This window comes from Camelus bactrianus, chromosome 22 (genome assembly GCF_048773025.1).
Source record: "Camelus bactrianus isolate YW-2024 breed Bactrian camel chromosome 22, ASM4877302v1, whole genome shotgun sequence".
In the NCBI taxonomy this organism is placed as follows: Eukaryota; Metazoa; Chordata; class Mammalia; order Artiodactyla; family Camelidae; genus Camelus; species Camelus bactrianus.
The window spans coordinates 28,562,718-28,579,731 of NC_133560.1; the positions used below are offsets into that span (position 1 = coordinate 28,562,718).

General features: G+C 57.8%; 1 protein-coding gene across 3 annotated transcripts in view; it reads right to left on the reverse strand.

The window, feature by feature from the left end:
* KDM4B (lysine demethylase 4B) overlaps positions 1-17,014 on the reverse strand; it is a 122,422-nt gene that overhangs the window by 60,511 nt on the left and 44,897 nt on the right. For all 3 annotated transcript variants that reach the window (XM_074351027.1, XM_074351025.1, XM_074351026.1), the window contains one exon: positions 15,455-15,648. In XM_074351027.1, coding sequence (XP_074207128.1) covers positions 15,455-15,648 — 194 coding nt within the window. The remainder of the gene's footprint in view (positions 1-15,454; positions 15,649-17,014) is intronic.

The window sequence follows — 17,014 nt, forward strand, 5'->3', positions numbered from 1 at the left end:
AGCCACGTCAACATGGTCCACTGACATGTCCAAGCACTTCAGGTGACTTCTTTGTATGGTATTTATAAAAAGTTCCAAACCAATCAATATAAAAATCCATGGTGAGGCCGGAGGAGCACTCGGGAAAACCAGGGTAGGCACGCCTCAGCACAGCACTGAGACCCCAGCCGATGCACTAAGTCAAGGGAAAGACATGAGGGGAGTAGCAAGAGAGAAAAGACAAACTTCTTCATGCAAAGAAACACAACCTTCTACCTGAGAAAACTAAGAGAGTGAGCTGGTGAACTAAGAATTAAACAGTCCAGCAAGGGGACAGAATGAAAAATCAGTGCGCATCCTGGCAATAGATCAGAGGAAGCTCTAAATCGAAAAGATACATGCACCCCAATGTTCACAGCAGCACTATTTACAACAGCCAAGACATGGAAGCAACCTAAATGTTCATCACCAGATGACTGGATAAAGAAGGTGTGCTATATATGTGAATGGAATAGTACTCAGCCATAAACAAGAATAAAATAATGCCTCGCAGCAACATGGATGGACCCGGAGATCGTCATACTAAGTGAAGTAGACCAGAAAAAGAACAGCGCCATGTGGTACCATTCATATGTGGAAGCTAAAAAAAAGACACAAATGAACTTATTTATACAACAGGAAAAGACTCACATAGAAAACAAACTTAAGGCCACCTAGGAGGAAAGGGGGTGGGAAGGGGTAAATTGGGAGTTCCAGATTTGCACATACTGACTGCTACATATAAGATAGACAGTAAGTTTCTACTGTACAGCACAGGGACTATATTCAGTATCTTGCAGTAACCTATAATGAAAAAGAACATGGAAAGGAATATATGTACATATACGTATGACTGAAACATTATGCTGTCCACCGAAAATTGCCACAACATTGTACACTGACTATACTTTGATATAAAAAAAGAGGAAAAAAAAACCAATCTCTTAAAAAAAAATTAGTGTATGAACAGTCAGGCTTCCTCTGCACCAGAAAGATGTTCACAGAAAACTATAAAACCCACCATGGTAAAGTCTCTCCCCCGTCTGGGGTCCAGAGGCAGGACTTCCTCACCACAAACATAAACCTGGGTGTGTGCTGGCCACTGACAGGGTCACAGAGTTGGGTCCAGGGGACCGACGCACCCTCTGAGAGGCTGACACTGCTGGGGGACACAACAGCACGCGCACAGGCAGACCTCGGTGATATCGCGGGCTCGGCTCCAGACCACCGCAATAAGCAAACACCGCAATAAAGCAAGTCACATGAACACTCCGGTTTCCCCATGCAGACAGAAGTTATGTTTACACTATACTGCGGTCTACTAAGTGCACACTAATAGCATCATGTCTAAAAATAATGTCCATACCTGAATTTGAAAATGCTTTGCGGGTTTGGGGAGAGTACAGCTCAGTGGTGGCGTGCATGAGGTCCTGGGTTCAATTCGAAGTGCCTCCATTGATAAACAAACAAACAGACAAATAAATAAACCTAACCTCCTCCCCAAAATAAAAACCAAAAAAAATTTTAATGCTTCACTGCTGAAAAAATAAAAAAATAAATTAAATAAATGCTTTACTGCTGAAAAATGCCAACCATCATCTGACATGCAGGGTTGCCACAGACCTTCAATTTATCAAAAACAATGCAGTATTTATGAAGCACAATAAAGCGAGGTGTGCCTGTACAGCAAAACGGCCCCGGGCCGCGACCACGTCACTCAGCAAAGGAAGCAACGGGTGTGATCGCGACCACAGTGCTGGGTGATCCGGACCCCATGCATGTCAGGGCTAGTTTGTCACACACGAGCAGGGTGGCCGCATCATGACAGTCCACGCGTGAAAGACGTGACACTAACAGCACACTGGCAGCAGGGTTAAAGGGGGACAAGTGGCCACCCGGCACCAGGCTGGAGAAACAAAAAACGTTAGAAAAAGCAGACAGGTTCGCTCCTGAAACATGAGGGAGCAGGTCCGAAGGCCAAGCAGCTGGCCAGCCCTGGGACCATCAAGACACCCCGGGGTCCCCGTGACCCGCTGGGAGGGGAGGAAGAAGTTGTCACCGACCCAGCCCACCCGCAAGGGGAGACTGCAGGGCACCTGGCCCTGGGGAGGAAAAGGGGGACTGAGCACCTTTCCTAAACCCTCAGGAGAGTGAGGGAAGTGCGTCTCCAAGTCCCTGAGCAGGTGGGCCACACCAAGGCTCCACTCCGGTTAGGTGGGGCCCTCTGCACCCCACTTGGCCACCACACTCAGCCTGGGTTGCACGGCTCCCACCCTGAGAGCAACTGAAATTGTCTGACAGTGAAAGGACTCCGGGCCTCCTTTTATCAGGAAATCCCACTCACAGGAGGCAGCCTCCCTCATTTGTCCCGGCACCAGGGCCCTTTAAGCGCAGATGTGAGCACTCGCTGGGGAGACAGGATCAGCCCGGGACCAGGGTGCCTAGTTCCCAGGATAGAACCTTATTGAGCTGTGGGGGCTTTATCGCTAATGGATCGTTTTACAGGACAATAGACGACGGAATTCGGTATCTCACACGAGCAGTGCCGACAATTTCAAATAATGACATTTTTATTGAAAAGCGCACAAGATAAACAGAGTCCTGTGAGTATCTGCTCAGAGAAAATGGGGAGTCTCAGATGGGGATGACGGCCGACGGGGGATGCCCAACCCCAGCCTGCTGGCAGGACCAGGTGCTCTCTCTGCGGGCTGTCCCCACCTCTCCAGGTTCCCAGGGGGACTTGGGGTGGGTCAGCATCCCGAAGGTCCCCAGCTCCAGGGCCGGGTTCACAGGAGCTTGGAGCAGACTGCACACCCAGCCAGCCCACTTTAATTAAGGAACGGACTTTACAAGACGAGCAGTGTGCGCTGCAATTAAACACTGACTTGGAGGCATCTGATCCCCAGCCCCGGTGTGTCTCAGACCCACGAATTATTTTTGTCATGTGACAGCACCGAAAGTGCCAAGTCATGTGCGGGCTGGTTTTTGACACTGCTTTTGCAGCTGGTGGGGGTGGGGCGCTTCTCGGGTGGGGTTTTAAAAGGCAGAGCTGGGAAAGGGCCTCGTGCTGCTGCAACAGGGGCTCAGTTTTCAGGAACGCAGTGCCGGTGAGCACTCAGTTCGTACAGCAACAGCAATCTCCCCCTCGCGGAACGGGCCTGAATTTCTGCTCCTAAAACAACGGGGGGCTGGGGGAGCCAGCCTCCCATGCTGCCCGGGGCCCACGGCCAGAGAACTCCCCCTGCGGCAGGGCTTGTGCCAAGTAGGGGACGCCGCCCCAGGTTTACTTCTGCTGAAACGCACAGGGAGGTTTAGACAGGAAAGAGCAGAGAGGGGTCTGCTGAGTGCACGAGCATCTGCGGGGGCAGGAGGCAGACAGCTCGGGCCAGGACATGGGGATGAGCTGGGTGCAGCCGGAGAGGGTGGCTGGGAGTCCAGGCCCGTCCTGGGGCTGAGAGAGCCAGGGCATCCTCAACGCAGGGAGGCTCCTAGCCTGTTAGCTCACTTCCTGTGTCCTCCATGTGTTTTCATTCATCACCCCGCACGCCCCAGACTCCCAAGGTCTACTGAACCTGGTGTGGACACACACGGACAGCAGAGGTCCCGGACGACCCAGAGGTGGCCCTGGTGTCCTGGACTTGCCCCTTAACTATAGGGCTGGCTCTGGAGAGCTTTCAGATGGCAGGGTCTTTACAAGCAGGTCCCGTGACCACCAGCAGTTCCAGCTCCCACATGTAAGAGCACTCGGGTCTCAGCTGATGCCCAGCAGGTGACGCGTACAGGGTGCTCGGGGCCACTCCTGGGGGTCGCTCTGGGCCCCGGTGCTTTGGGAAGGCTTAAGCTCCTGCAGGGTCAAGTCCCAGAGAGCACACAGGGGATGTGGTCCTGGGGATGCAGCTGCTGGCAGCTGTTGGCCCCTGCCGGCTCGCTCCCCACACCTCCTGCAGTGCCCACGTGAGGGGGAAGCTCATCATAGGTCAGATGTAGAAGCCAAGCTAACACAGACCCCTCTACCCACAGAGCTGCGGGGATCGCCCTTCCAGGGAACTGAAATCTGCCGACAGCAACCTCACTAACACAAGTTTGCCATGGAAGCCAGGCATGCAGAGCTGGAATCTCTGACAGCTCGCCCACAGGATGGGCGGAATGGTGAGCGACTGCTGTGGGAGCAACCCCAAGGGGAGCCGCACGACTACCCCACGACTACGCTCAACCCCTAACCCAATACCACCAGTGGGAGGAGTTCGGGATGGGGACAACGCCCAGCGATGACACTTCTCAGAAGAACCAATAGTTTCTCAGAGTGGTTGGCAGGGAGCAAGGACAGGATTCCCATAACTGGACTGGCGCTCCTGCCTGGAGCTAGGAACACAGGCCGCCGGGCAGGCTGGTTTGGCTCCTGCTGCCCAAAAGCAAAAGTCCTGAGGTCCTGCAAGCAGTGCAAGCCGGCGCAGCGCTTCACTGTTCCAACTCCAAAGCGCCCACTTTGAACAAAAGACTCCAAGATGAAGGGCCATCTGCTCCTGCCAGACCAAGCCAGCGGGCTGTGTGACAGGCCAGCGACACCTGTGGCCACGAGTGGCAGACAGACAGGAGGTGACTGCACCCCCAGAGGTGGGCCGGGCTGCCCAGCAGCCCCCCCAGACCCCAGCCCCTCCCTGCAGGCTAACATCCTCCTGGCCAGAGGGCTCTTCCTGGAACTGGGCCTCCAGGGGAATAAGTCCCTAGCTCGGGAGCCTCCAGTCTCCCTGCTCCGGGCCTGGCCGCCCGCCTCCAACAGGGCACCTCCACGGGCTGACCTGCCGCCTCTCCTCCCACAGCCTCAGCCCTGCAGCCTACCTGCCTCAATTTTGGGAGTCTCAGCTGCCCTATGCCGCACACCTGGCCCTCCTAGCCCACTGGGGAAGGGAGTGGGGGGAAGGAGGGGGACACACAGTAAACTCCTGCCCTGACAGATGGTGCCTGTCCTGGTGTGGTTCATGCTGGGCCCGGAATGAGCACTCATTCAGGGCTTGAGATGACCCACCTCCTCCTACAACCTCAAAATCACCTCCATTCAGCACTCACCACACGGTGGCAAATCTATGGTTCATCCACCCCTTTCCCTTTGCCTTCTGCGCAGGCAGGCAGACTACATTTCCCAGGACCCCGTGCAGGAAGGCGCGGCCATGTGACAGGCACTGGCCAGTGAGATATGGGCAGAAGTCCTGGGCGCTGCCTCCCTGGCCTGCCCACCAAAGTTTCAGGAACACTCCCTCATGCCAGCTAGGACGCCTCTGCCCAGGGTGACCTTGGAAGGCATGCATTGAAGGTGGCAGCACCTCTGCTGGCCTGGGTCCCTGGATTCCTGCAGCATCTCCTCCCTCTCCCATAAGAAACTGCCAGCTTGATTCCAGCTCAGCAGGGCTTGATTCGGTGATGTTTTAGGGACTCTGCAAGTAAAAGGTCCACTCCCTCCCATGCCTTCAAGTTCAGGCTGCCTTTGCCAACTGGGATGCAGCCCGTCCCCAAGGCTGAGCTCCTGCCCAGCACATGCTCCAAGAACCCCCTACCCCTTCTGATTTGCTGGGTGATGCGCCGAGAGGCCGGGCAGGAACACAGGCTCAGCCCACAGCCTTGGCCAAGCCCCAGCCCCACCACTTCCAAGCTCTGCGGTCCCAAGCCACGGTCCAGCCAGCCTGCGCCCCAGCTGTGAAGGAGGACAGCGAGGGGCCACAGGCAAGACCAGGAGTCACTCCAAGCACAGCCTGGCACACAGGAAGCATCAGACGTGGCCAATGCTGTCGCTCCATCCTGTTGCATCGTCACGTATGGTAATGCACTTCTCACACAAGCGGCAGGTAAAGGATGATATGATGCTTGCAACAGCCCCAAACTGGGAGCAACCCTGTGTCCACCAACAGAAGAGCAGAGAAACAGATGGAGGTACAGTCAGACAACAGAAAACGCTACAGCTGCACAAGTGAGTACACCATCACAACATGCGACGAGGATGAACCCTCCTCACAGACTCTGAGCAGAAACGCAAGATAAAATTAATCCGCGTGGGGGTGGTTCCAACCCAGCCAGCACGCCGCTGCGTCTCCTGGGGACACAGACATATGTAGAAAACAGCCCAGAGAAGCAGTGACCCCCGTGACATGAAAGCCAGGAGGACGGTCTCGGCTGTGTGTGGCAGGAGGCACGAAGGAAGGGGTCCAGGATGGGGTGGGGCTCACCTCCCCATGCTGCACACGCTGGGCTGCACGGGGGCTGACTGGGGGTCACTCAGGACACTGTGTAAATATCTATCTTTCTGGCAAGTCCATATCTCGCATACTTTTCAGTATCATGTCAGGTGTCACAATGGAAACACACTGTGATGGGCACAGTTCTCAGGTGCCCCTGGGGCTCACATACCTGCTCTTGGTCCTTCCTACATCCCTCTCAGGGCTGCGTGAGAGATTTCTGCTATTAGAATTAAGGCCCCCAATTAGCAGACCCTCGAATAGGCAGGTTGCCCCGGGTGGGTCTGAGTTAATCAGATGAGTCCTGGAAAGGGGCCAGGCCCTCCCTAGGTCAGAGGGGCCATGTGGGTGGGCACCCCGGTGCTGGGGGTCTGCCCCAGAGCCCGCCAACACTCGGCTCTGCCTCTGAGCCCTGACGCGAGGCACCCGCTGGCCCCGCCGGGTGCTGTGAGCCGTCAGTCCGCGGAGTCAACTATGCAGCAACAGAAAACCAAGGCCAGCCAGCTCGGGAGGGAGGAAAGAAAGAGATCGGAGTTACCTGACGGAAGGACACCGGGGTGCCCACATCTGTCCAGTGGGCTGCTGGGCACCAAGAGGCTCTGCTCATTATTCTCTTCTTCTTCTTGGTATTTCAAATGTACATATATATATTTTTAAAAAGGTACATTTCAAAGGGAACAGTATGGGAAGGGGGGAGGCGGGACTTTATGGTAGAGACACCTGACCAACACGACCTCAGCCAGAGGAACAAGGTCAACATCAGCAGTGACGAGGCATGTTGACGGCAGGCACCCCGATATGATGGATGAGACGGCCCCTCACGTGTGGTCCTCCTCCCAGCACCCGGCACCCAGCGCCCAGTCCAGCCATGAGAAAGGCACCAGACAAATTCCCATCGAGGGAAATGCTACGGAAGCCCTGACCTCAGTCCTGCTCAAAGCTGTCAAGGGCATCAAAGAAGTCTTGATGGAAGGAAAATCTGAGAAACTGTCACAGCCCAGAGGGGCCTGAGAAGACGTGACGCCTGGATGTCACGCAGGTCCTGGACGGGGTCCTGGGACAGAAGAGGACACCGGGGAAAAACAAGGCAAACTGAATGAAGCAGGACTGCATTTAACAAGAACGTTTCCACATTGGCTCATTAACTGCAACAAATGTTCCAGCCTCGTGTGAACTAATCAGGAGGCAGGGAGTGGGGTGCACAGGAACTCTCTGTACTATCTTCTCAGTTTTTCCGCCGTTCTAAAAAATAAACTCTTCCAAGAAAGAGAGAGAGGGAGTATGCCACAAAACTGGATAAACAGACAAGTCTGTGACAAACAGAAGGACCCAGGAAGAGCTCACAGTGGACCATTTGCACTGGGCAGTCTCGTCGTGAGCCCTCCCACACCCCACCCCACCCGCAAGAAGCAAATTCATCGGCTGCGGTGACACTCGGCTGTCCAGACTCATCGAATTATCTGGAGTATCAGCAAATCCCCCACCCAGCCTCACTGGCTCTGGAGGAGAGCATATGGTGAGATTTTTCCTTAGCAGAAGGCTGACCTTCCTCTGCTGAGCGTGATGCTAAAATCACTTTGCATTCCCTGAACAAACACCAACTGTGTCTGTCCCCGCCAGTGCCAGATTCAAGGAGCCAGCCTGCGGGGACGGACCCCGCTGCTGAGTGGGAGCCCCCAGGTAAGCGCCCCTGAACGTCGGGTTTCCCAGGCCCCCATCCCCCCAAGGTGCACACGGCACGGGCTGTCACATACACAACTGTCCGGCTTTGCTGGGGCAGCTCCAGGCTACTAAGAGTGTAGGCTGGCAAGTGGCAGTCAGACGACTGGGCTGATCTGTGACTCCAACCAAGCCATGCCAGGCTGCACAAAATTCTCTGAAATCGCCGTCATTCCCACGGTGGGTGAAAGACATGGTCCTCTTCTCACAGCCCAACGGCACATGGTGCCCCACTCCGAGGCTCGAAGTTCTCTCCAGCATTAGGAGTTAATTTTCGAATGCCCAAACCAGCCGCTGGTTTTAGATTTATGAAACGATCCTGATAAGCAGAAAGGCTCGGCTGGTGGCAGCGAGGATGACATCGTGGTCCCGACAAAAGCGGGCCACGGGCTCTCTAGGGAGGATGGGGAGGGACCCAGGCCAGAGGTACCACGGTTGTCCTGCCTGTGAGCCCCCATGTGTTCAGGCCCTCCTGGCCCTGTGTTAAACCACTTAACCCAGTACTGCACCAGGGATGTGATGCCAAACTCCAGGGCTCGCAGCTGCAAAGCCCACCTGAAAGGCCTAGGTTCTCGGTGGCCCCGCGGCTGAGTCACCTCACCAGGTCTCCTGTCTTCTGGGCATAGTCCCCGGGGTGGGGCAGGGAAGGGGTACCTGGGGGCTAGACTCACAAACTGCCTGTGTGGGGACTCTCCTTTCCCTGAGATGCACGCACACATCCTGCACACCCGTGCACTGAGTGCACGTGTGTGCACACGACATGCATGCACGCTCCAGGATGCCCAAAAGCCATGGTTTGCCAGGGTCTGAAAGCGTCCAGGACGCAAGACTCCACATAGCCAAGGTAGTCACACTGGTCACCCTACACCAAGGTCACCCTGTGCCCTGGAAGGAGGCAGTGAGTACGTGGGTCAGGCACACAGGAAATAAAGGATGACCAGGCTGCCGCTGTGGCCATAGCCATCATCAAAAGAGATGACCGAGAAGGTGCTCCCTGCTGCCCGTGGCCCTGTACCTCAAACAGGGAAGCTGAGTGCACAGCGGGCCCAGAAACACACTGCAGAGCCTCAGACCCGGGACCCACGGGCCGGGGAGATGGGCCTTGGTGAGTCCTGCTCGCCACTCTCAGGGCCACACTTGGCCATTTGGGACAACAGCTATACTCTTGTAGGAGGGCCTGTCTGCAGAAAGGGGACCCCCCAGCCCCCGTTCGTAAAAACCCCAACGACCAGCTTCGGGCACGGCTGCTGGGCAGAGGGCAGGGGAGCAGTGGCCGGGCCTTGGACAGGAGGACATTGCCACCGTCCTTGTTACCTTATAACAAACAGGGGTCCCAACACCTCTCTACTCACTGGCAGTCTGATCTCCTGGGGAGTTTCTGCTGAAAACACTCTTTTTGTTGCTGTATTTCTGTCACATTAGCTCAGGAGCTGGGGCTGAGGACGGGGAGCCTGGTTGGTTCCCATGCCTGTTTATAGGCCGCCCTCGTCCTGGCAGGTCTTTTCCACCCGAGCTCCGTCCCCAGAGCCCAGCAGGCCTGCGAGTGAGGGGAAGAGGAAGGGCATCTACCTCTCCTGCATCTTGTACTGGTGACAGGGTTCGGTGCTGGGAAGCTGAGTTATTGAGGCCAGTCTGTGAAGCTGTCAGACTCGCACCAATCTCCAGCCCAGATCGGCACCCAGCCAGCCCTCCCTGTCACCACGGGGCAAAGGCGGTGGGGAGGAGTCACCCACGTCGCTGGAGGAGGGGCTGTGCCTGAGTCAGGGAAGGGGCCTCCCCGGTCCCCACGGTGGCCGCTCTCAGAAGCCCTGAGATCACACAGGGACCTCCTCCAGGCCCCAGCACTCTCCAGCACTGGCCTTTGGGGCTGCTGCCTGGGGTGGCTTTGCTTGGCTCTATCACCCACCAGACTTCCCCATTCTGCGGCTGGGGACAAAGCAGAGTCCCTTGCAGGCGGCAGCGGCGGCACTGTGGTCCAGCAGCACCACCTGCAGCCAGACCCGGGGAGCCTGCTGTGTGTGGCTGGGGAGGTGGGAGGGAGGCGCCGTCCCCCAGGGTTCACAGGGAGGGATTAATCAACACGGCAGAAGGAGCAGCTGGGAAGTGGGTGGGTCTGCAGGGAGGGGCTGAGGGGCCAGGAGGCGGGGGGGGGGGGGGGGGGGGGGGCGGGGGGGCGGACACAAGAGAGCAGCCCAGCAGCCGCCTCCCCACAAAGAGCCCTGCTCTGCCTCCTTAGGCTGTGGGCCCCTGAACCCTGAGCCCAGCACGTCCAGCCTCCCTCTGAAGCGGGCCAGCACCTGCACACCCGCCGGCTTCCCTCCTGGTGCCTCACAGCAGGGAGTACACACCCTCACATGTGCACGGGTGCACACACTCATGCTCGCACACACACACACGTGTGTGTACACATGCTCCCACATGCGCACACACAGCCCACCTTCCGGTACGAAGTGCAGGCAGAGGTGGCTGGGCCTGCTGGGCGTCAAGCTTCCCAGCAGCAAAAGAAAGGCTGCCCAGTCCTCTCCTGTGAAACTCCCCTGAGTGAAAGCGCCAGAGAAAAACTGTAGGTGCAACTGAATCAAAAGGAGAACTTCGCAACAACGTGCCCTGGTGCCACGCACTCAGGCTTCTTACAGGTCAGGGAGGGAGCGAAGCATCCCCTCCACCTACTGCCAGGAGGGGTCCGCCCATCACACCCCAGGACCGTCCACGCGAGAGTGGGGCTTCCTTTGTGGGGGCACAATCCCAGAGACCCTCTCCTCTGGCCCTGACCTGGGGAGCTGGATGCCCAGGCAAACAGAAGCCAAAGAATGGGAGGAGCTGGGGAAGCCGAGAGAAAACCAACTGCAGAGTCAAGGGCCTGCCTGAAGGCCATGGTCACGCCCAGACCACTCCCACGGGGAACACTGTCTATCCCACCCTGGGGCCCTCCCACGGCATGCCCTCCACCCACACCCCCGTGGGCATGCTGGGCAGTGTCAGGTGCTGTGTGGATAGGACAGCGCTCATCCACAGTTCCTGATGGCACGAGGGAGGCGGGCAGGCGGACGGGTCCTGGGACAGCTGAACCAGCACACACGGGCTCCAGGAGGACCTTGATGGGGGGCAGTGGGGTGCAGGCGTCTGGCCTGGCATGGCCCTGCAGGAGGAATCCCCTGAATCAGACAGAACCTCAGGCAGGACCCCTTTGCCTTCCTCCCGATGGCCACGACCTCCTGGCCTCGCTGCCCGACCGTCTGGGCGGCAGAGGGCCAGGTCTATTTTAAATCCCCATCCCTAAAGGGATTTTCAAGCTCTGAAATACTTCAGATATTCTTAGCCTCGCTGCGTGAGCACAAGCACCACGTAATGCTGGTCTTTCGGAGCAAATTCCAGGCTCTTATCGACACCAGGCTGTTCACGTCACTTTGACACACAAATCACACTACCGAAGTAGCAACAGACCCAGAAAGGCTCCATAAGACGCTGTAAACCTGGGTAAGTCGACACTTAAAAAAAAAAAAAGTGCCGCCGAAATACTCCGAGATGTTTGCAATTAAACTCTGCAGACGCCAGAAGAGCACAGCGGTGTAATTAGGGAGACAGACGTGTGAGCACAGCCTGTGCAGAGCAAGTCCCCAGGGCCCGGGGAAGGGCAGGACACGGGGCCACCACTCTCCCAGAGACCCTTAGTGGCTCCCTGAGCTCCCGGCCCTGGGACAAAAGGACACCTCACCCGCCCCAGACCCAGGCTGATGTCCTCGTGGGTCCAAGAGGCACTGCAGACGGGAGACCGGCTCCACGCAATGTAGACCTCAGTGCAGCAGGGCTCTGAGAAGCAACGAGGTCACTGTGGTCCCAGCACCCAGGTCTCCTGATAGTCACCGAGCCCCTGCTCTGTGCCAGGTCCCTGCTGGGGATGGCAACATGGAAAGAGGGGAACTGAGGGCCCTGCCTGGCAGGGGAAGACTAACACCAACATCAGACACGGCCAGTAGGTGGGTCACTCTGAAGGTTGAGCATGGGGTGCCGTGCCAACATCTGGGGTCCCCATCCTAGTCCCGGGGAGAGGGCAGGAGGGGCTCCCGCACGATGGCTGAGCTGGCTGGCTGGGTAGGGGGACAGGGCGGGCAGCACAGAGGCCCTGGCCACCAGCCACACTCAGCCAGGGAGAGGGACACCCTCATTCAATCCCATCCCACAAGACCAGAAACCAAGCTCCAGGTCAAATGCCTTCTGGAGTGTTCTCTCTTTGTGTTCAACGCTGTCCCCGGCTGCTTCCCCAGCACTCTCAGGAACTGGGCTGTGGGGAAGATAAAGGTGGGTGGTGGGTGGACACCAGGGGCCATCCCCAGCAAACCAGGGGTACAGCGTCAGGGGGCAGGTGTGCTGGGGGCTGTCCTGGGGGACACAGGCGACAGGAGGCAGATGAGCAGAGAGCATCAGCCCAGCTGCGTCACCTAGGGGCTGCCGTCCCTCACGTTTCCAGCATCTCCCCTCTCAGGGACCTTCACAAACCCAGTCCCACTGTCTTCCAATCGCACTCGACCCCAGCTGCTTCTCTGCCATCCCCACCCGCTCTCTCCTCCCACAGGGTGCCTTCCCTGCTACCTGGGGCCACATGTTCCCCAACTCTCCCAGAACACACTTGGCCACTAATCGCCTCAGCCAGCACGTGCCGGGACCCAGCAGTGGCTTCTTTCTTTCTTCTTTAAGGAAAAGGTGGGTTTTCTCCCCTTAGGACCCCTGTGTCTGGGAGACCCCAGCCAAGCCCAGGGCTAAGTGGAGCTGAGTGTTCCCACCACCCGCCCGGCGGAGGCTCCCTCTCCTCCAGCTGCTGTTCCCAGGGGGCCTCCAGAAAGATCACAGCCGGGTTGGGTGGAGGAGTCTATAAAAAGGATGAAAGAACCTGGGAAATTTCCACCACAGCGCCAGTGGGAAGGGCGGGAGCGCCATCTAGTGGCCCCCAGGGGAGCTGCGCCGGGGCAGGACTGGGAGGAGGATACTCAGACCCAGGCAGGCAACTGCCCTTCCTGCCACCGCCCCCACTTTAGGGCACCCCCCACGCCAGCAAGCTGGGTCCAGCAGTACGCACACTCACACACACACACATATAGGTACCTGATGCACATGTATACGCATACTCTCATACACATACACAAAGATACCTGATACATGCATACACACGCTCACACACACAATAGATGCGCGACAGATACACGCACACACACATATACTTGATACACATATACACGCATACGCACACACACTCAGATACCTGATACACACATATACATACACATACACATACTTCACACACCACGTGTACACCCACTCACAAACACACTCTTAAATATATACATACACTCACACAGAAACACAGAAACACATACACAAACATACACTCACACACACACAAGCACACATGTACGCGGCCCCAGTCTGTGGATCCATCTGGACGAGGAGCCTGCATTCAGCCCACCAGGCCCGTGAGGAGGACACTGCCTGCTGTGAGCCAGGGGAGGTGGGGGAGGCAGAGCCCCCCAGGAAGGGGCAGATCCTCCTCACCCCACAGGTGTGGGCCTGCAGCAGAACTCAGGGGCCTCCATGCAGTCCCAGCCCAGCCTCGCCGTGGAGGGAGGAGGGGAGGGGACAGGGTGGCTGCACAGTCCCTGGGGCCTCCTGGGCAGCTCTGGCATGGCATCACTGACCAGGAGACCCTTCCACTCAGGTGTGCCAGACCACACTTGGTGGGCATGAGATTCAGACCTTTGTTCAACCATTATCAGCCATCCCATCAATCTCTCCCCAGATTTTCCCCAAAAGGCAAATACCTCCCGGGCTGGAGGTTCTGATGATCAGGGGCTGATGCAAAGCCACAGGAGGCCACGAGAGGAGAGAGATGGACTAAAAACAGGAAGCCCGTGGAACTGGAACAGGATACCAGCCAACGCACAAAGCAGCACAACTCAAAGGCCAGAGGCCTGCGGGCAGCAGGGTAACGGTCCCAAAGACGCTATGGCCTGATCCTGACACCCGAGGACGCAGGATTAAGTTAAGACCCCTGGGATGGGGGTGACCCTGGATTCCCGGGGGAGGGGAAGTCTCACCACAAGGTCCTTATCAGAGGGAGGCGGGAGGTAAGAGTCAGAAATGGGAGATGCTGCGCTGCTGGTGGGGAGGATGGAGGAAGGGGCCACGAGCCAGGGATGTGGCGCCTCTAGAAGCTGGAAAAGGCAGGAAATGGATCCCCCTCCAACCCCCAGAGCCCGCATAGGAACCAGCCCTGCCCATGCCTGGGTTCAGCCCCGTGAGACTGGGTCCGACTCCTTACTCCAGGACCATCAGGGAACAAACGGACACTGAGTTAAGCCACCAGATCTGCGGTCCTTTCTTACAGCAGCCCTGGGAAACCCACACAGAGCCTACCACACTGCTGCCCAACTTCCCTGGCCGTCTGAGTGGGAACCACTGCCAGCCAGCAGAGTGGGGGCTCCGCTCTGTCCACATCAGAGGCGAGGAGAGGGTGGTCACACAGCCTGTGTCCCACCCAGGCCGCCTCCTCGCTTCCAAGCCCTCCACTCAGAGGGCCTGCTCCCACCCCTCCAGCCAAGGGCTCCAGGCTGTCCTGGTGACTTAAGGGGGCAGGGCCTCCCTTGCGCCAGAGGGCACAGGCTCAGCCACTCGGGGCTCAGCTCTCCATTGGGACAGCAAGGTAGGGGAGGCTTGGCCAGGGTCCACCTGGGTCCCTGTTGTGCCATGTCCCCCACACCTTGTATACAAAGAAGAGGGCTCACCGGCTGAGCTCCCAAGCCCCACAATCTGCTCCCAGGCTCCTGCTTCCTCCGCCCCCCTGGGAGCCACAATGATCATTGTGACAACAGAACCTTCTAACAGTGGGGAGAGGCTGGGAGCTGCCAAGGCCCCAGCTCAGAAGTCTCTGCCAGAGACGACAGTGAGCAGAGCGGCTCCAGCCATCCCGCCGGCAGAAGCTGCACACGTGTGAGGTGAGCACTCAGCTCAGAGACTCCAGAGTGTCCAATCCAGCCTGCAGGGCTCACTGCTGACAGAGTGGCCGTCAGGGCCCGGCACGCCCACCCCCACCCTCCAGCTTGCAAACAGCAGGGGGCCTGCTGCTAAGCCCACCCTGGAACGGGAAGCCAAGAGGGAGGCGAGGGGAGGCTCAGTGTGCACGGCCCCCCCCCGCCCCTGCCCGCGGCCCCAGAGCCTCCACGTGGCGCGGTGCCCAGGAGGAGCTACAGGAAGCCAGGCACCAGCCACCGTCCAGGGGGAGGCACTGCAGGGGCAAACCACAGGCTTGGGGGTCAGGTTGCTCGTTTCTGCATTCCCTCTAGAGCTACCAGAGCCCCCTAGCCGTTGCCTCCCCCACCCGACAGCCCCGGCTGCACCCCCAGGGCGCCGCATGAAAGCCATCCTCCAGCCCACCCGGCCACACACCCTGGCGCCCTCCCACCTCAGAAGCGGCCGGCGGGGCTGCGGCCCACCCTCACCAGGACTTGGGCTCCCCAAAGTGCAGGTAGTTGATGCTGTACAGGTCCATGTCCTCCGTGTGCCAGGCGAAGGTGGTCTTCCACATGCCGAAGTACAGGTAGGGGGTGTTGACGCCCTCGATGATGGTGCCGCACTCGCGCTCCACCATGTCCAGGATGGTCCGCAGGTTCCCAATGTTCCACTGCGCCACGTCCTGCAGGGGTGGCGAGCACACGGTCAGCCGGCCTCAGGCACCCAGACACAAGCCGGAGAACGTAAGACACCCAGACCGTTCCCTTCGAGTCCCGGGCCACAGAGTGAACCCCGCCCAGGGCCCGAGAGCCAGCAGTCAGCCCCAGACCTGCCCACTTCAGAGCCTTGCCCACCCAGCAACCAAAGCCCACCCTGAGCTGCTCACATCCCACAGAACTCAGCCCCCTGCCCTGTGCCTGGCAGCCAGGCGTGATTTTCTCTGGATCCCATGGTGAGCTGTACCTTAATTGCAGGCAATGAAGGCCATGGTTTGGCTGTGAATGATTAACGTGCCTTGAACTCAGTGACACCCAAGGAGGAAGGTGATGCCGAGGTGGGGGCTCCCCAGCAACGGGGCCAGACAGCACCCCCACCACCGCGCCTTCCCACAGCGGGAGGAGACGGCTCTCAGGGACCAGGCAAATGAGGCTGGGACCCCCACCCCCAGGCTCATCTGTTCCCAATGCCACAAGCAAAGAAACCCCGCCTGGTCATAAGAGCTCATAAAATCTGCTTTCATAGACTTCCAGTCCCCAGAGAACCCTCGGGGCGGTTGAGATGCGGAGTGTCCTTCATGTCCCATGGGCGGGGGAGAGGGCTGGCGATCAGACCCTCACTGCATGAGCATAAGAAACCCAGGGTCACCTCGAACAGAAGCTGCCCGAGGTCAGGGAGCACCAGCAACCGGTCGCCACACCAAAGCCCTGTCATTTGCCCTGCCGTCCAGCCCACATGTCCACAGCGTGGCTCCAGGCGGGGGACCTGTGGTCTAGACCAAGCTGGTGATAATGCTTCTGTGACTGGGGCAAGTAGCTCTCTGCTCTGGGCTTCAGGTTCCCCATCTGTAAAAGGAGACTGCTGCTCCAGGTCAGGCACGGCAAACGCATGCACCAAAGCCCTGAATCCTCTTCTAGAACCTATGGCAGGCTCACCCGCTGAGCTCAGCCTTGGCCCCGCGGAGCCTGCACTTCGCAGCCAACCCCTCTGTGAGGCCATCGCTGTGGCCAACTATAGGCGGCACATAAGAGCAAACCTGGGGAGGGAGGGTCTAGCTCAGGGGTAGAGCACGTGCTTAGCAAGCACAGGGCTCTGGGTTCAATCCCCGATACTTCCATTAAAAAATAAATAAGCCTAATTACCTCCCTACTACCCCAGAAAAAAGAAAAAAAAAAAAAAAAAAAAAAGAGCAAACCCAGAGGTTCTCATGGGATGAGGCTCCAATTTCTGAATTTTTATTTAAAAACAGTAATTTTGGGTCCTTGAGAGAATGACAAGTTAAGGTACAGACTCAAAGAAACTATTTGGAAAACACACATCTGGTAAAGGAC